General features: G+C 45.3%; 1 protein-coding gene across 1 annotated transcript in view; it reads right to left on the bottom strand.

Moving 5' to 3' along the window:
• Positions 1 to 20,567, bottom strand: part of SNX29 (sorting nexin 29) — a 1,754,850-nt gene that overhangs the window by 720,928 nt on the left and 1,013,355 nt on the right. Inside the window, exon 17 of the mRNA XM_086941425.1 lies at positions 6,508 to 6,563. Within this exon, the coding sequence (XP_086797551.1) occupies positions 6,508 to 6,563 (56 nt within the window). The remainder of the gene's footprint in view (positions 1 to 6,507; positions 6,564 to 20,567) is intronic.

The raw sequence follows: 20,567 nt of genomic DNA on the forward strand, positions 1-20,567 counted from the left end.
TGACCGGGGTCTGATGTGACAAGTCTGAAAATGCGCTCTGTGGTGAGTTTTAAGTGGGGGATTTAAGTCCCATTGTATCCTGAGTGTTCTTTGAGTCTAACTAGCCCACCAGGTACCTCCAGTAAGCGCCACAGAGCTGCATTGCAGACAGGTGTTAAAAGGGGCATGCTAGCAGCATGAAATTGGGACCCCCTCAAAAAGGTTAAATGTGACCAAGGAACAGAGGGGAGAAGGGGCATGGCCTTGGACCACCTCAGTGCAACGCAGGTCTTTGGTGCTTACTGGAGGTACCTGGCGGGCTAGTTGGCCCTGAGAGACCTTCAGGATTCAAGGGGAATTGATCTCCCCAACTAAAAACCTGCTAGTGGGCGTGTTTGCCCAGTGGCGAAGGGAGGGGGCAGGACTGATGTGACATGTTTGTACTTATCCAATCACTCCACTAAAACCCAAGCACCATGCACTCTCCTTGCAGTACTCTAATCATCCAGTCAGTACCCATGCACTCATTGCAATGACCCATGCACTAACACATGCACTGCTATAATACCCTGAACACTACCCATGCAGTTCAGCCATCACCCTGTCAGTACCCATGCACTCCTTCAATCACCCAGCCACTGCCATGTACTAATCCAAACACTCCTCCAATACCCAAGCACTTATAAATTAACCATGCACTCTCCTTGAAGTACTCTTATCATCCGGTCACTACTCATGTACTCATGCAATGACCCAGGGATTAACTCATGGCAAATACAGAGGAGGTCATGCTAATCACAGAGGTACACCAATGCATAGTGTTCCCTAGTGTATGTAGGTGTTTTCACTGTATTCAAAGTGTCTTTTAGCATAGCACTGGCTCTAGGCCTGGGTAGGCAGAATCAGTTACCACCAGTACCCATAAGCAAAAAGTTGGGGGCACAGGAGGACTTTCTGCTCCTTCTTTGTTTCTTTCTGCACATCTCTTCTTCTTACTGCACTTTTCTTCATCTTTCTGGATTTCTGTTGTCTCTTACTGCATTTGTCTTGCTTCTTTCTGCGCTTTTCTTCCTCTTTCTTCATATGTCCTACCTTTGTAGGCATTGTTAGTATTTCTAAGGTTTTTTAAATGCTTATTTTTAGCTATAGCGTCCCTGAAACTTATGTTTTTTTCAGAGAATTTCAAACGTTTTTTCAATGAAAATTTCTAACTTTAACGTCCCTGAAACCTATGGTTTCTCCAGTGAATTTATAAGGTTTTTGAGATGCTAATTTATACCTATAATGTCCCTGAAACCTATGTTTTTTTCAGTCAATTTCAAAGGTTTTTAAATGAAAATTTCTAACTATAATGTCCCTGAAACCTATGGTTTTTTCAGTGAATATATATATATATATATATATATATATATATATATATATATATACACATACATGTATATGTATATATTACCTACTGGCGGTCGCCAGTAGGTAGTTATAGTTAGGACCTAGTTTCCATAGGAAATCCGCAACATTCTATTGAGAATAACTTTGGCACCGGTGGACGAATCTTTGCCAATTTCTCAAAGCAGATGGCCTGCTCCACTCCGCTCCTTCACTGAAAGTTTGGGGGGGATTCGTCAAGTGGGGGCTGAGATAAAAGGGGGTCCCAAAACGTGTTTTCCCCATGTTATTTTCCATAGGACGTTTAGACACGGCTACAGCTCGAACGGCTGAATGGATTTATAAGAAATTTGGTAGAAAGGTAGAGTCCGGCTCACAGATTACGCTTTTCTTTGGATGGTGTAAATCTGTTCAGTAGTTGCTGAGAAAATTAACTTTGAAAAAATATATATTGGGCTACATTGGGCTATATATATGTTAGAGCCCAATGTAGCCCAATGTAGCCCAAAGATGGCCACCAGAGACAAAAAAAAACAAATGTAGCCCAAATATCAGCCAGATGTAGCCCAACTATAGCCCAATGACAGAATGTCCCAGAGTGTTCTAAAGAACAACTAGAGCGCTAACAGTCTTACTTATGACAAAAGTATGGCACACCTGAAGTCATCTTGATTGGAATAAAGTGTTAACACTTAAAACATTTAATTTGCAAAGGAACAAATTGAAGGGGTTCATTTTGCCATAGAAATTATGATTAGTGCTGAAGAAAGAAAAATTAGGGCACATTTTGAGTGACTTCTCAAATCCTCTTATATTTCATTAAAACAATTCTGATATGCAGTCTCCCAAGATGGCCACCAGAGACAAAAGAGCCCAAATGTAGCCCAAATATCAGCCACATGTAGCCCAACTATAGCCCAATGACAGAATGTCCCACAGTGTTCTAAAGAACAACTAGAACGCTTACAGTCTTACTTATGACAAAAGTATGGCACACCTGAAGTCATCTTGATTGGAATAAAGTGGTAACACTTAATACATTTAATTTGAAAAGGAACAAAATGAGGGGTTTCATTTTGCCATAGAAATTTTATATATATATATATATATATATATATATATATATATATATATATATATATATATATACATATATATATATATATATATATATTCACTGAAAAACCATAGGTTTTAAACATGTTATAGTTAGGAAGTAGCATTTAAAAAACCTATGAAATTCACTGAAAAAACCATAGGTTTTAAACCCGTTATAGTTAGAAAGTAGCATTCAAAAAAGCTATGAAATTCACTGAAAAAACCAAGGGTTTTACACACGTTATAGTTAGGAAGTAGCATTTACAAAACCTATGAAATTCACTGAAACATGTTATAGTTAACTGGACATTTTACTCATATAAAAACAATGAAATTCCCCCGTTATAGTTACTTCAGCTAACTATAACTCGCGCGCCCACAATGCACTGCTGATGACGTCACATATTATATCACTCATGACATGGTCAGTGACATCACTCATGACATCACTGATGATATCTGAAATAACATCACTGATGAAATCACTGATGACATCATCCTGGTAAAAGAGTGGTAGACCTCCTCTCAGCGTAATATAACCTTTGATACACACTTAAAAATAGAAACTAAAATGTTCAAAGCATGAGTGATGTAATATGTGACGTCATCAGCAGTGCATTGCGGGCGCGCAAGTTATAGTTAGCTGAAGTAACTATAACGGGGGAAATTCATTGGTTTTATATGAGTAAACACTCGTTGACCTCTCATGGCACTGATCCACATTTCAGGGAGGATGCTTTCCATTAGCTATGTTTTCTGATGACGTGTCACGCCGGCCCCGTCCAACAACAGAACTCCTTTAGATCCAAACAGACTCTTCCACTCTCTCACAGGAAGTGAATCCAGGCCACGTGGACACTTTCACAATACAACAGCCGGGAATGCATTTTTCGGTAAAGAAAAATACATTGCTGCCTCCTAATTAATCAAATAGAAGTCTCACTGAAGAACAGGGGCCAGCTTCGATCGGTAAACAGCTGTTACAATGATTTTTTTACTCCGCGATACCATTACAACACATGCATTACCACGCATGCATTGTACATCGTCATGAGTGATGTAATATGTGACGTCATCAGCAGTGCATTGCAGGCGCGCAAGTTATAGTGAGTCCAACTAACTATAACGTGGGAATTTCAATGGTTTTATGTCAGTAAAATTTCCAGCTAACTATAACTGGCGTGAAACCCATGGTTTTTTCAGTGAATTTCATAGGTTTTTTAAATGCTAATTCCTAACTATAACTGGTGTGAAACCTTTGGTTTTTTCAGTGAATTTCAAAGGTTTTTTAATAGCAAATTTCTATAGCTATGAAATGTAATTTTTTTATAATGAATCCTATATTGTATATTTATGTAATACTATTTTTTTAATGTATATTGTTCATGTTTGGTTTTTTTTGTTGCCCTGGAGCGCTCCCGGTGCACGTCCCGGTGAGCGAACCGGTAAGCGCAGTGTTGCGGGGCGCCCCAGGGTGTGTACCGGTGAGCGTCCGGTTAGCGCTTTTGCCGCGAACGAAAACATCATCGTGATGTATCGCGTAGCCGCGTCCGCGTGATACGCACGGCGTAAACGCACCCGGAAGCACTCGAGCGCACACGATCGTGCAACGTAAGCATCCGACACGCTTACGCGATGCATAGCGTAAGCGCGTCGGGTCATGTGACCTAAAAATCACACTTTTTATTGGTTCAGGACAGTTTTGGTTTCCAAATGATGAAAGCCCTTGTCATGTGACCTAAAAATCACACTTTTCATTGGTTCAGGACAGTTTTTTTTCCTAATGATGAAAGCCCACACCTTTTTTCCTCATTCTCACTTTGTACTTTGAATGAAGAAGACCTGTTGAAAGACCTCTCTGTACCTTTTTGGACTGAAAAATTGCTTCAGTAGCAGCAGCAGCAGGAGCATCTCAGCCACCACCACCACCACCAAGAGGACCACCACAACACCATAGTGGTGGAGATGAAGAAGAGGAGGAGGAGGAGGAGGAGGAGGAGGAGGAGGAGGAGGAGGAGGGGAGGAGGACATTCCTGCCAGGAGATAATACCCCATATAGGCCAAAGCAGCACATTATATGGGAGTCTTTTTCCATCCCAAGGGGCCTCAAAAAAGTGAATGCGCCAAGGGTTACTTGCCTAATCTGTGGCATTGAACTTTCAAGGGGGAACCCTAACAAGAAATACTCATTTGGCAATAACACCATGATTCGCCACATGCAGCGCAGGCATCCTAACAACTATGCTGCGGCAGAGGTCCGAGAACTGGCCAGAAACCCTCCCCAATCTTCACCCAGCACCTCCAAAAGAAAGCAACCCACTCCATCGGGACCAGAGGCAAGGGAGATGGTCCCAAACATACAACCCCAGTTTGGGGAATACAAAATCAGTTGTATTTTTTGTGGTAAAACCATCACCTATGGTGAGCAAAGCATAAAGCTCATCAACCGTGCTGGTGACAACCACAATTGCCCCAAAAAAACATAATTTTTCCTGATTTTTTTTTGCTCCAGTTGAGCCGTTTACAATTCCCTGTTTTTTGTTTCTCCCCATAAAAATAACAAACAAAATATAAAATTGTTCATAAAAGCCAAAAAAAGTACAAAATGTTCAAAAAAGCATTAAAAAAATATAAAACAACAAAAAGAAGAAAAAAAACAATTCTTTTTAGAACTACCTCCAATTTATAAAAAAAAAGGCTGCATTTTTTTTAAACTCTCTTTCTTTTTTCCCCATGGTACGCTCCCCGGTACGCTCCCCGTGCGCGTCCGGGCGCTCCCCCCGCACAAATCGAAAAAAAAAATGTTTTTGCCCCGGGGGCCCTTTTATGGCCCCCACATCAAACCTAGGGGGTCAGGGGGGGTCTACTCTGCCCCCTTTTGGTCATTTCCCCCTTTGTTTTTGCCACCTCTTGTGTCTCGATCCTACCGAGACACAAGATGGCGGCCGCTCCGGACTGTTTGGAATGTTGACAGACACCCGAGAGCCAATCAGCTTTCCGCGCGCAAACTCGCTTAGCGCGCTGGTTCGCGCCCCGGTGCGCGTACCGGGGCTCGCTTATAGATATTTATATTTTTTTGAACCTAAATTACTCAAAATCCACTGGAGCACATATCTTGAGACATAGCAAAGGCACATCGGGCTACCAGTCCCTATAATTTTGCCAAGTTTGGTGAAAATCCATTCAGCCGTTCGGGCTAAAAGTGAGTTTGACCGCCCTATGGAAATTAACATGGGGAAAACACGTTTTGGGACCTCCCTTTTATCTCGGCCCCCGCTTGACGAATCCCCCCCAAACTTTCAGGGAAGGAGCGGAGCGAGGCAAATTTCAGGCAGATTCGTCAACCGGCGCCAAAGTTATTCCCAATAGAATGTTATGATTTCCCTATACAAAATAATCCTAACTATAACTACCTACTGGCGACCGCCAGTAGGATCTAGATATATATATCACTGAGGAAGGGATGCTTCCCGAAACGCGTTTGTCTTGAAAAGTTTGTTGGAATTGCCAAAAACCGGTGAGTGCTGCCGTTTTTCTTCTACTGTGGGATGTGTGAAGAAAGCTGTGGAGCATATATATATATATATATATATATATATTCTTTATTCCACAACCAAATCTTAGTCCGGAAATGAAGGGGCAGCACACCAGGAGACAGCACAATAGTTTCTTGTGCAATCAGATCCAAGGACGATGCATTTCAGCGTTAGCCTTTGTCAAGTTGACAAAGCCTAACGCCAAAAAGCGTCGTCCGTGGATTTCCTGACTAAGATTTGGTTGTGGAATAAAGAAAATATCTTTATACAGGGTGGTAGCTGTGACCACCGGTGGCACCAGCGCAGAAAGGAAGGGAACCGCTGAAGCAGCAGACTCAGTGAAATATAAATATATATATTTATATATATATGTACACATACTATTCTTCTAGTGAAGGAGGTATCATTTACTCTGATAATGGAATGTAACGGAATGTAAACTGACAGTAAAAAGACTTGCCAAGCAAATTAATTTGAATTTCTGTAGACATTTTTACAGTGAACTTACATTTCAAAATCTGATAAGCTCTGGTCCTCAGACGTTTGACTCAAATCTCCAGGCACCTGCCGTGAGAAGTACACATGTATTAGTTTTGACATACCTCATGCAATTATTGCAAGCGGTTTTATGGGAATAACTGTTAGACTTTCACAAAAATCTCAAAAGCCTGTTTTGTAAAATAACAAAGGAAACAATTATGCTGATGTCGATCAACGCATCAGCTGCAAAAGACCTGAATTAACATCGCCGAAAGCTTTGGAGCCTATTGAGATAATCATACATATAAGTACGGGCATATAATTTTCAAGAAAACAAGAACTAATAGGAATCACAGAAAACAGGTATCAGATGTTGGCATGCCATAGACATTAACAGAAAGCTCTCTGGTGTGCATTTTACCATATACACTGGATATTTATTCACTTTACAGTGAGTAGGATGCTCTCTATGGCATGTGCAAAAACAACAGTTGATGGACAGAATAGAGAACAATGTCATACATTCACCCCAGTACCGAGATCTGGGCCTAAATCCATATTTTTTTTGCTCACCATGCCATTCCAGTTTGAACCCATCCATATGCAAATCAGTCTTGACCCTGTGCCCCATGGGAACAGTTCAGCCAAAACTGCCAAGCCAGGTCCTCCCTGGACTGGAAACAAGCATCCTAGGAACGGTTTCGGGCTTTCAGCCCTCATCAGCCAGGATAGCTTGATTCCAGTGGCATGGAGAGCATAAGACTCATGTCCGAGCATACCCGTCTCACTCGGGGTAACAAATGCAAAAACAACAGTAGGTGGACAGAATGCAGAACAATGTCATACATTCACCCCTGTACAGCGATCTGGGCCTAAATCCATCGTTTTTTAGCTCACCATGCCATTCCAGTTTGAACCCAGCCATATGCAAATCAGTCTTGACCCTGTGCCCCATGGGAACATTGCAGCCAAACTGTGAAGCCAGGTCCTCCGTGGACTGGAAACAAGCATCCTAGGACCGGTTTCTGGATTTCAGCCCTCATCAGCCAGGATAGCTTGATTCCAGTGGCATGGAGAGCACGGGACTCACGTCTGAGCATACCCGTCCCAATCGGGGTGACAAATGCAAAAACAACAGTTGATGGACAGAATGCAGAACAATGTCGTACATTTACCCCAGTACAGAGATCTGGGCCTAAATCCATCGTTTTTTAGCTCACCGTGCTATTCCAGTATGAACCCAGCCATATGCAAATCAGTCTTGTCCTCCCTGGACTGGAAACAAGCATCCTAGGACCGGTTTCGGGATTTCAGCCCTCATCAGCCAGGATAGCTTGTTTCCAGTCACATGGAGGGCACAGGACTCACGTCTGAGCATACGTTTGAGGGATGTGAACCCGAAACAAGTCCCAGGATGCTTGTTTCCGATCCAGAGAAAACATGGCTTGGCGGTTCGGGCTGGACTGTTCCCATGAGGCACAGGGTCGGACTGATTTACATATGGCAATGTCTGAACTGGGGTGGTGGAGTGAGCTAAAGAATGATGATGGATTAAACCCAGATCAGTGACTGGGGGTGAGTTTGATTTGCTCAAGCGTTCCATCCATCATCCCCTTTGGTTTCGCTTTGTTCACCCTAATTTGGCAGGGTATGCCCAGACGTGGGTCCCTTGCTCACTCTGCAACTGGATTCAAGATGGCCTGGGTTATGACCCCGAAACTGGTCACAGGAGGCTTGTTTCCGGTCCAGCGAAGACATGGTTTGGAAGTTCGGGCTGGACTGTTCCCATGAGGCACAGGGTCAGACTGATTTGCATATGGCCATGTCTGAACTGGGGTGGTGGAGTGAGCTAAAGAATGATGATGGATTAACCCCAGATCAGTTGACTGGGTGTGAGTGTTTGATTTGCTCAAGCGTTCCGTCCATCATTCCTTTTTGTACTCTCTATGGCATGGCAGTCATTTTCTAAGACGAAACGAAGAATCCATTAGGTAAAGCTTTATGGAATGATAACGAACCTAGGAATAGGTTCTGTATGTTAAAGACCCTTACTACCACTTTGTTCCGCATCTTAGCCACAGCCCTTGCAAAATAATGGTAAATAATATCAAAGAAACAAGACTTTGCATTAAAATGTTAGTCCCTTGCTAGGAGGGCATGAAAACAGGGAAAGCAGAGGTAATCTTGTTTGGAAATAACCGCCTCCCTGATGTCTCCATCCTGGTGGCCTGAGGAAATTGGCTCGCATCCTGTTCCAGTGAAGAAGTAGAAAAACCTAGGTGTGGTCATGGATAACAAGCTGACATTTGGTCTACCGCATAACGTAATTACAGCTTCTGCTTTGTTAATCCTTAGAATGCTTAAAAATGTCTTTCCTTTCAATCCTTTAAGTTCCCAAAAAACAGTAAATGCGGCTTTAGTTTCAGCCAAACTAGATTATTGTAATGACCTTTTCCTTAACATGCACTATCAACATCCAAACAGGCTACAGGTACTACAGAATGCAGCTGCCAGAACTTTGGCACGCATCCCTAAACACAGTGTCCATTGCACAGGTCATCACCAAGCTCCACTGGTTTCCGGTCAGGCAATGTGTTCATTTCAAGGTCCTATGCCTGGCCCATAAGGCCCTGTATGGAATTGGCCCTGACTTTCTGCAACATTCCTTTAAATGGTACAGGCCGGGGAGAAATCTTCGATCAATGGGTGCTCAGAAATTGGCGGCCAACAGATTTAGGCTTACAAACTGGGGGAAAGGGAGGGGGGCGGATGAGGTTTTGTGACTTCAACTGCAAAAAAATGGAATCTACTCCCTCCTCACATCAGAACCATTTCAAATGTGCTTATGTTTAGGAAGGTTTTAAAAGCATAGCTTTTTGCTAATTAGTTAACAAATAAAGTGCCTCAGTATTTTTCACTTTGAGCTAGCGCCTTGACACCTACGGGTATTTATTTGAGCTCTATAAATCATTATAACATAATAATACCTGATCCTTCAATGTCCCAGAAGTCCTACTTGTCCGTTTTGGCTGAGGTAGACTCTGCAGTGGAAGCTAGATGCTGCTCTAACTCTACCTATGTTCCTTTTATAGCTTTGTTTTACATGTGTAATCAGTAGAGGATATACAGCCGAAAGGGTGGGCTTCAGCTGGCCTCATTTCTTCACATCCAGAAGCCAATCTGCTTTCTTTACTCTTTAATTATCTAGATGGACTGAGTCTTGAAAGCTGATATCCTGACCACATGGAGTGCTCACAGTGGTGCAAGAGGTAAAGGACCCCTCTATCATAGCCGGCACAGATCCCACTGTAATACCTTTTTTATCTGTGTCAATTGTGGCAAAAGGGCTTCTAGTTGGTTCCTGTATGTTCCTGCCTTCCCAGCCTCTTTCACTGGGATTACCCTTCTCTTTGGATGCAGCGAATGTGAAGCTGTAGGCCACACTTTTTACACTCCAGGAGGCCAAGGGGTGTGTGCTTGTGTGTTAAATAAATGGCAGTAATGACCATCTGTGTAGGTTCCACTCAGTCCATCCCATCTCTCCTAATTTCTTGATCTTTTTTCAGACTTTGGGTGGTACGTACATCTATGAAATCCCTGTGTGCTTCTACAAGGGTGGAAATGTTGCTGTGCACTTTAACCACTCCAAGTCCCTCCAACGATTTGGACAAAGCCATAGCTCCTTACATCAAACTTCCAGGATGTTGTATTTCAAGGTTTTGACCCTGATGTTGCTCCCCTCAAATCATTCTCATGTTTCAAAACTCTCTGAAGTGTAATTTCCTCACATTTGCCATCTTCGAGAGTTTTTCTTATGAATTTCAACCAGCCCACATACGACAAGCGACATGGATAGGAATTTGAGTATATATATAATAGGGCATTTTTAGAAAATTAGCGTCCACTGATTTTTTTTCTAAATAGTTTTTACTGCCCTTTTTATTTTAAACATATTTCCTGTACAGTGCAGTTGCTATACCTCAATACAATATATATATATATATATATATATATATATATATATATATATATATATATATATATATATATATATATATATATATATATATATATATATATATATTATATATATATATATATATATAAAGCAATTGCTCAAGAATTAGATATGAACAGTACAACAATATGTAAACCTGCAATCAGTAAAGGCTGGTCGCCAGTGTCTGGATAAAAGTGACAACGGAGATAATGATGGATGTTTCTGAATATATTAAATTGAAGTCTAGTGAAAAACAAAGATGCCCAGGATTGCAATTATGAACAGTACTGAAACAAGGTGAGACAGAAAACCCCCTACTTAATAAGTAGGAGATGAATTAATAATTTTTTTTTAGAAAAAACTAAATGATTTGTGCACTCATTCGTAGTGATGGAGTAATGCATCACAATTGTCACGAAGCCGGCGGGGACCAGCAGGGTTATACAGATTAATGCCGGTCAATAGGATAAGCTCCGGTGTTATGGTAAGTATATCATATACTATGGGAAAGAGGAGAGGAGAAGGACATAGTTTGTAGGTGTGTTCGATGAGTGGGTGGAGTAGTTAGAGTCCTCTCACGGAACTTCTACAGGAGCATGTCCCATGTCTCTGAAATGGGGTATTTAAGAAGACCTTTCACCTCCTACCTGCGTAGTAATGTGCTCTAAGCCTGGGGCCATGACACCATGGTCAGTACCCACACAGAGGCCACAGGGGGTTCGCCGCTTTCCATTTACGGGTGATCACTCGTGTCGCTAAAATGAGGGCAAAGTCAGCAAAGCGCATAGCGGCTTTTTGCCTTCTGGTGCATAAGTGAAGCCCCAAAATTCATACCTCGCAGGTATAGGGCAGTACAGTCCCCGTGCAGTGTCTCATGTATGTTATGATGTCATGCCAGTAGGTGGTCAGTGAGGGGCATGACCAGAGCATGTGTACTATTCCCACGACTGGTGTTAGACAATGTGGGCAGGCAGAGTCAGCACAGTAGAAATAGTGATTTATTTTACTGGGAGTCAAGAAGGCTCGGTGTAGAATATAAAATTGAATCAATCTGAAACGAGCATTTCAGGACACTAAGGAAGGAGATGTAAAATAGCTTGCCACCCGTACAGGCGCTGCCAAGATCTGCGTCCCAGTGACCTCTCAATATAGTGAGGGGAGGTGCTGTGTGTATCCATCATGCCCCAGCCAGCCATTGGGTTTGGTGTCCACCCTCTCCCAGAGCGTGTAAACATTGGATGACGAATGCTGTGGGCGTTCTGGCTGCACCTCTCCCCAGGACTGGTTCAGCACACCGATAAAGGAGGAGTGCAGCAAGAACTGGCCAGGCAGGTTTCGAAGTTAGCCATTGATTCTTCTACTGAGAGAAGGGTTACAGCATTGATAGGAAGCCTACATTGTCTAAACCCGCAGCATTCCATGGTGTCCCTGAGGGTATCGTATCGTATCGTATCGTAGTGGGAGCTTATAAAGCGCACTGACACCATGGGTTTCCTGGCGCTGGTTGAGAGTACAGAAGACAGAGAGACTAGGCAGATTGGGGGAAGAGCCAGGTTTTTAAAGACTTACGAAAAAGGGTTAGGGAGTTAGAGGTTTTGAGGGGGAGGGGGAAAGAGTTCCAAAGCTTGGGGGCCAGGTGAGCAAATCTCCGGCCTCCAGATCTGCAGAGCTTGAAGGAAGGAACAGTCAGAAGATGAAGGTGAGAGGATCTCAGGTTACGGGATGGGCAGTAGGGACTAATGAGGGATTTGACAAAAGCAGGGCAGGGGCCGAGTAGTGACTTGAAAACAAGGCAGCCGATCTTAAAGGCTGCCCTGGAGACGACAGGGAGCCAGTGGAGTTTGACAAGAAGGGGCCTGGCAGATTGCCACTTCGGAATCCCTAAGGCCAGTCTCGCCGCCTGATTTTGGACCACTTGCAGTCTAGCCATCGATGTTTTGGGCAGGCCGTGGTAGATCGAATTGGAAAAATCTAGGCGGGAGAGGACAAGGGCCATGATGACATGCAGGAGGGCATCAGGTGTGAAGAGGTATGCCACTTTCCTGATCCTGCGCAGTTGGTAAATGCAGGACGAGACCACGGTCCCTACCTGCGGCCCTAGGGATAAGGCGGAGTCGATAGTGACCCCCAAGCTCTTCACCGAAACTGCAGGAGTGGGAGGGGGGCCCATATCCACCGGCCAGAATTGAGGCCCCCAGAAGGTGGCACTCTTGCCGGGGAGAAGGAGCTCCGTCTTTCCGGGGTTCAGTTTTAACTGATTATGGCCCATCCACTGGAGAATGTGGGACATAACTGCTTGAAAGTTGGGGATAGCAGAAGGGGAGTTAAGAGAAAAGATGAGTTGCAGGTCGTCCGCGTAGTTGAACACGGTGACGTCCCACTGCCTCAGAGAGAAAAGAAGGGGGCGAAGATAGAGATTGAAGAGAAGAGGGGACAGAGAAGAACCCTGGGGAACCCCGCAGAGCGAATGCTCTCTGGGAGCTCTGAAGGAGCCCAGGCTGAGGGTCTGGGGCCTGCCTGTCAGAAAGGATCTGACCCAGGCCAGCGCCAGGCCCTGGATGCCAGCCTGTTCGACACGGTGGAGAAGGATGTTGTGGTCCACCGTGTCGAAGGCGGCTGACAGGTCTAATAATACCAGGGCCTGGGGAACGGCCTTGTCCACACCGTCTCTCAGGGCATCCAGCACGGCCAAGATCACTGTCTCCGTAGAGTGGCCGGGTCTGAAGCCTGCCTGGTTGGTCTCGAGGAAGTTGGAATTCTCGATGAACAGAGAAAGACAGGAGGTGATGTGGGCTTCCAGGATCTTTGAAAAAAAAGGTAAGAGAGAGATGGGGCGGTAGTTTGCCGGGACAGCGGGGTCAGCCCCCGGTTTCTTCAGGAGGGGCACCAGCACGGCCTCCTTGAAGGAACCCGGCACCATACCAGAAGAAAGAGAAGAGTTTAACAGAGGGAGGATGCAGTCGGGTAAAGAATGGCAGATGTCCCGGAGTATGGAGGGGGGGCAGCAGTCGTCTGGAGATCCCGACTTGACGCGGGTAGCAAGAGTAGCCAGAGATGTAGAATCTAAGAGGGGAAGTTGAGTGAGAGAGGAAGAATTGTGAGGAGGAGAAACAGAACCAGCGCCAGGAATCATAATGGGTATGGTGTCCTTGATTGATACGATTTTGTCGATAAAGAAGGTGCTGAGAGTGTTACATGCTTCCTGTGTGGGGGCCTGAGTGGGGAGCGTTCTGGGGTCGGAAGTGAATTCGGTAAGCACCTTGAAGATTTCCTTAGACTGACAGGGGGCAGATAGAATTTTTCCAGAGGCATAGGTTTTTTTGGCATCCAAGATGGCAAGTTTATACCTATTGCGTGCAGACACATAGGCGTCTCTGCTTGTGGAGCAGTAGTCCCTCCTCCACTTGCGTTCAGACTGGCGGAGTTCTAAGTGAAGGGTTTTTAAGTGGGGGGTGAACCATTTGTGAGAATGGTAGTGGCGGGATTGGGGAAACTTAGTGAGGGGAGCAAAGATGTCACTGGCTGTGGTAAGCCAGTCTGTCACGAGCCTGCATAGCTCGTCGGTGCCCATGTCATTGGGTAGCAGGGGAGACGTTTGGGAGAGATGATCCAATAGTTTGGGGAGGTCGACAGCCTTCCACTTGCGAGCCATGCCACCCTCCCGTAGGGGGGCCCTGATCTGACCAGCCGCCGAGAATGTGGTGTCGATCAAAAAATGGTCTGACCACACACAAGGAGTTATGCGTGGGCGGGAGGACGTGACTCCATGGGTCCAGATATGGTCGAGGATATGGCCACCCTTATGGGTGGCTGACCTGACTAGTTGGGTAAAGTTCAGGCTCGAGAGACCCTCGAACAGTTCGGTAGCATGCGGGCCAGCGTCCTCATGCTGGAACCCGTAATTAAAGTCACCAATGATGACAATACGGGGGGAGCAGGTAGCAATATTGGTCAGCTGGTCGATAAAAGAAGAAGGGAAAGAGGGCATAGGGTGGGGGGGACGGTAAGTAGCACCAGAGTGACTGCGCCTACCTCAGTCCCCAGGCTGAGGACCAAGGTGTCCACTTCCGGCAGGGTCATGGCCGCAGAGGCAATGATCTTAAGATCCTTGCGGATGATCGCCGCCACCCCTCCCCCGGTGCGACCCCTTGCTCGGTTGGTGTTCAGCAGAAAATAGTCGGGGGGTAGCGTGGCCAAGATGTCTGGAAGGGAGTCGTCGGTGAGCCAAGTCTCTGATAGCAGCAGGGCATCGGGGCTTTCAGACATGAGTAACTGTAGGATATCGACTTGGTGTTTAACCATTGAACGAGTATTTAGATATAGTACCCGAATGGACGACTCCGTAAGAGCCGGGGCAACAAGAGAAGGTGTCGGCGCAAGGTTAGGGGTTGAAGTGCCTGCGATGCCAAGAGATGTAATGCGAGCCCAGATGTCAGAAGGGAGAGGGCCGGCGGAGGCATGTAAGTACCTGAGGGCGGAAGGCGGATAGAGTAGAGGAGTGGTAGCATCCCGGGCCCCTGGCCTCGTCCGGCCGCGGACGGGCGCAGACGGGCTTAACTCAGGCGCAACTCCGGCGCGCCTACGTCGCGCCCGCTGCGCTCGTCCGCTGCGCTGACACATAACGGCCGTTTATATAGGGTATATAGGGTAGTAGGCCCGAGCCATCGCGGCACAAAAAGTAATGGCAGTGTTGGGTGTATTGTGTGGCTGAACGGGTAGTGAACAGGGCCCTTCATTAAAACTGATAAGCCACTTGGATTAGGGGTATGCCTGGTACTGGAGACCTGGAAAAGGGTGAAAGATAGTGAGTAGTGGCTCAAAGTCCCAAGCAGGGAGAAGCGGTGCAGCACCAGTGAGATTTGCGCCAGCAAACGACTGCAATACCCATTGGAGTTCGGAAGCGAAATAATAATGTTTGAAATTGGGGGCTTTGAGTCTGCCATTTTCCATATGGAGACAGAGTTTGGGCAGTGCTACTTTACAACGTGTATCTTGCCAAATAAAATCACCCACCATATGTTCTAAGGAGCGCAAAAAAGGTTGATGTATAAAGAGTGGAAAGTTGACTGCGGCCGAGTCTGCCAAAAAGACATCATTACGCTCATCGCGGAGACTGCTCAGACCAGGTTGCCTTCCAAGAGGTCTTCTGGCTTGTGCTATATATGTATCCCTAAGTAGCAAAACGTTATCCAATTGCCACATAAGTTCAATGCTGTTCACCTCATACATCAGGTTTGGAGTTTGAGGGTTGAAGGGAAAGAGATGATTTGGTTTTTAGAATGTTTGGAGCTGGCAGTGAACACTTAACAGACACTATACTGGTAAGAATCTATGCTTGCATACTTCGGCCTATCGCATCTTGTGTATTATGATGACTGCAGTTTTTGTTGGGTTTAAGTAATGCAGTGCCTATCACTCTCAGAGACATCTGTATGACATGGTCAGGCAAAAGTCACACAAGTATATACAAAAAGTGAAGGGCCTGGTTTAATCCCCTGAAGTGGATGTCACTCTTCAGAACTTGCACTGTAATGATTTTTCTACAGGCAAGCAAGGATGACATTCTAAATTCTGATTTCTTTCTCTGACATTTGCTTTGTTGTCCTTAAATATCCTTATTCGCTTTGCTGTGGTCATCCTCGTCCTTCTGATGCTTCTGTTCATTAGTTTTGTGTATATGAAAATGGGCAGTGAGCGGTCGATTTGTTTTTGCTTTAGGAAGCTGGACAACTTCCTTCATCAGTGAATATCAAAGTCATTGCCCGGTTCAGCATCTTTGATGAGGCATTGACGTTGCTTGGAAGTTTCTGGTTTAGCTATGGAATGGCTTTGTTTAGCAGCCCTACAATAAAGGTTTTATATGCCAAATTGAATATCCAGCTTGCTTTTAAAAGCCGATCTGATTACATTTCATGAAATCAAAATCAAAAAACGAAAACAAATGGAAATGTGAACAATTTACATTATTTATCGAGACATTTGTTTCCTACATTTTGATTTACGAGTTCATTAGTTTGAAGTTTTTTTCCGAGCTTGCTGGCAGGTTACTTTTCAGCCTTAATCTGCAACATTGATTTATATGGTTCTGGCAGAAAATAAGGGGATTAAATCCTGCTCCTTGGTGTAGGAGATAGGAACACTTGAGTTTTTCGTGGCCGAAGAACTTCTCTGGACGGTCCAACTGGATTGCTGTAGTTGATCAAGACTTGAAGACCTGACCCACATAAAACCAATGGCACAATCATTGACTGACATATAGGACAACTAACTACCCCTACCCCTATCATGTAACACTGGTTTTATCTGACAATCTTTTCCCCTTTTCATTCTGCTTGTCTCAAAGGGATTCGGTGGCATTTTTGGTCTACCATGTTATAGGAGTTATAGAAGACAAGTTAGACTAGTCTAGTTACACTAGACTTCACAGTTTAGTTCGGATAGACTATACAGCAGCAGTCTGGAAAATTAAGCTTGGCCTCTTCTTCTCTTCACCCTCCTTCCCAAGGTAATTTCAGTTCTCCATTTATTAGTCCACGCCTTGGAAACACTTTATGGTACTGCCTTGTGCACAGTGGTATTTTGGTCAATTAACTGCAGTAGTAAGGCTGATGATCTCTTCATAGCACTTTTCTATGTAGATATCTGCTGTTGTGTGGCACAGTGAGGATAGCAATGGCCTGGCTCGACTTACAGTTGTGTTGCACTTAATATGTGTGCCTTTGTGCATTTTGTATTTTTATGTGCTCTGGTATAGGCAGTCGCAGTCACTACAACGTACCACTGCTTATTGTCCCTCATGGACAAGTTCTTCCAGGTTTCAGTGCATGGCGTACCACCAAATCCCCAGTTGACAAATAAGCTTATAAGCTAATATTATAAAGGTACCACAAGCAGCTCAAGATAGCCCGCACAGGCCGCCTCTTGACTACTATTGATTTTTTTTAATTAAACGTTAAATAGTTGTTTAAAACCCAGTGCTTGCACCCAGTCTATCCTGGCCTCTCATAATTGTGTGATTCATTGGCAGACTTCTTTGAGGATAAAATCAAACTCATTTATATGAATTTTCCAACAGGCCATGAATGGTATATGGAAGAACATGACTTTAATCAAGCCCCCTCTAATAGCACCAATACTGAGTAATTTTGACTTATGTTCCCTGGATCAGGTACAGACAGAGCTTTAAGTGGGCCGGGTCTCACGGGTGCTGAGCACCGGCTGTTTTTTTGAAGGAGTTCTCGAAACGGGTCTCTATCGGGCACTGTTTTGTGCCCTGGCATAGTCAGCCAGTTTTTTCCGGACTGCAGTGACAGCAGGCATATCGATGTGTGCGTGCTCCCACTGCTCACTTCTCAGTAGAGGAGAAGTTACAGCATGACGTCATGCCAGGTGAGCGTTGTAGGGGTAGGGAAATCCTTTAAAGAGAGTCATTTTCTCTCTGGATTTCCTTTATCTTTTTGAACTTAGGAGCAGCAACATTGTTGTGGTGTCACCAGGGCTTTAAGTGGAAGCTTTTTCAATAATATATACAAGCCATAATTGCTGCTTATTAAACTTAAGCAACTAACAACCATTGACAAAGCCAATAGTCCTGACTTGTTGTAGGTATGTTGCTTGTTGTATCATATATATGGAAGCAATGAAAGAAACAGCAAAATACAAGTCGGGCGGCACACTATGCTAAGCACAGATTTTTAGCTTACGTGGTTTTAAGCCACGCCCTTAATTACATTGGGCACGCCCCTTTGAGAGACCCCCCAGTTTTTTCATCCCACTTAACCCCTTCGGTGCTCATGATGAGCTCAGCTCGTCATGAGGCATAGTGCTCGTGTGCTCATGACGAGCTGAGCTCGTCATGACCACACCCATTTCTATTAGGGCCCAGCACAGGAGAGGAATCTCTCAAGCATCCAAGGTGTTAAAGCCCTGGGTACAGAGCAGTCAATCACTAGACAAATCAGGATTTCCTCTTGATCCGTGCCCCCCTAGGATTGGTTTTAAGCCACGCCCTTAATTACATTGGCCACACCCCTTTGAGAGACCCCCCAGTTTTTTTGTCCCACTTAAAGCCCTGGGTACAGAGCAGTCAATCACTAGACAAATCAGGATCTCCTCTTGATCCGTGCCCCCCTAGGATAACAGCTAGTTTGAATATGGTGATAACCCCAAACGTAAGGGAGCTATTCAATCTCTCTTTAACCCCAACCAAACTTTCAGCAAGTTGGAAATGTGCACAAGTAAGGGCCAAACCTAAGAAACCTTCGGCTAACCCAGAGGTTCTTTCAAGCTATCGCCCTATCTCCTTGTTACCATCACTTACCAACATTTTTGAAGGGCATAAAATCTTAGACAGCTCACACTCGGGTTTCAGGGCATCCCATAGTACAGATACAGCTCTGGTGGCAGCCTCTGTTAAGACCAGACTATCTTTAGATGCTGGAATCGCACTCATGCTGGTCCTATTGTACTTGTCTGCGGCGTTAGATTATAATTCATTTTTTTTTTCTTTATTAGTTTGTTCCTCCAAATCTGCAGACCATGTAAAGAAACAATAATACAGCTCAACCACCTCAGCAGAGGCGGGTAATATTTAAAGAATTATACATGCAGGCAATTAGTGCTAAATTTGCGTCTGCAGAGGTTTTCCAACCTATGTTGTTCGCGTCATTTTTATGTGTTCAAAATTAACACAACTGTAACGTAACTCCCCCAGCCCATTCCCAAGCCCCCCACTACTCTCCTCCCCCCCTGCCGGGTCGGCATAACTGGAAGTCTGTGCATCCTAGTATTCATGACGGGTCTCCTTGTGTCTCCCCCCTTTGACCTAGGGCCGTCCCACCTGTGGAAAGCGTCTCATCATCGCCCTCTTGTGTGGGTTGCAGGGCCTGTCCCGCTATTTCTTGGATCATCACTCCCCACGCCATTAGTACCTCAGGCAAATTGTTATCCCTCCTGGTGGTACGCATGTGCCCCTCCTCCGCCAGAGCCCACTCCCTCAAATCAGTCCTCCAGTTGGCCAGTAGCGGTCCTTGCTGGGTTAACCAATGAATCGCAATGTGCCGCCTGGCTATATCAAGTCCCAGAACCAGGAACCTCCTGCTTGCTTGCATTTAGAATCTCGAGGAATCAGGCCCAGGAGACCTGCACGTGGGTCCATGGCAATGGTCCACCCTGTTATCCTGGTCAGGTTCTCTAGGACCGCCGTCCAGTAAGTCTGGATCGTTGGGCATGTCCACACCATATGTGGAAAGTCTGGCTGATCGTGGCGACATCTGGGGCAGTGGGGATCCCTGGAACTATCGATGGCCTGAAGCCGCCTGGGTGAGAGGTAGGTCATGTGCATTATGTTATAATGGATTTGTTTGAAGCAATTGCATACCGACACCTTCTGCACACTCTCGTGGATTTTTTCCCAGTCCCGTGATGTGATCTCCTGCGGACACTCCCGCTGCCATTTCTCCTCTATTTTTAAGGGTCCAGTCTTTTTGTCTTCTCTCAGGTCCCTAGAAAGGTGAGTAACAAACCTCCGCCCCCAGCCATGGTTATCATAGTGCCCAGGGTATGAGTGTGCCCCGGAGCCTCCGGTAACGAGGGCCATAGCTGCAGCGCCGTGGCCGCTATTTTGGAAAATTGCAGGAACTGTCCTGAACCCAGCTCAAAAGTCGCCATCGCCTCCTGATAGGTAATTAATTTGTTGGCTGGGTAGAGGTCAGACAGCATAAGACAGACCCATCCTTCCATTTATCCGGTGACATTACCTGGCCAATTTGAGCGAAGGGCAGCATAAGCCAGAAATCCGCTTCTGGGGCAAACGGCCTTTCCCGAATCAGTCTTCGTACCACTCGGTTCCATATTGCAGCTAACAGCCGCACCAATGGAGAACTGTGTTCCTGTTGCCCCCCCCCCCTCCCCCCGCCCGCCAGAGAAGTGCACCCAACTGTCGATCCCCATTCGTGCCTGCCAGTAAGGACCTCTCCCAGGAGGGATCTGTGTCCAACCAGGTTATAGCATGTTGTAGTCTGCGTCATTTGATACGGTCTCTCACTTCATACTAAGCCATAAACTGTATGAGGCTGGCATATGTGAGA

The sequence above is a fragment of the Lissotriton vulgaris genome, chromosome 10 (genome assembly GCF_964263255.1).
Source record: "Lissotriton vulgaris chromosome 10, aLisVul1.2, whole genome shotgun sequence".
Classification (NCBI taxonomy): domain Eukaryota; kingdom Metazoa; phylum Chordata; class Amphibia; order Caudata; family Salamandridae; genus Lissotriton; species Lissotriton vulgaris.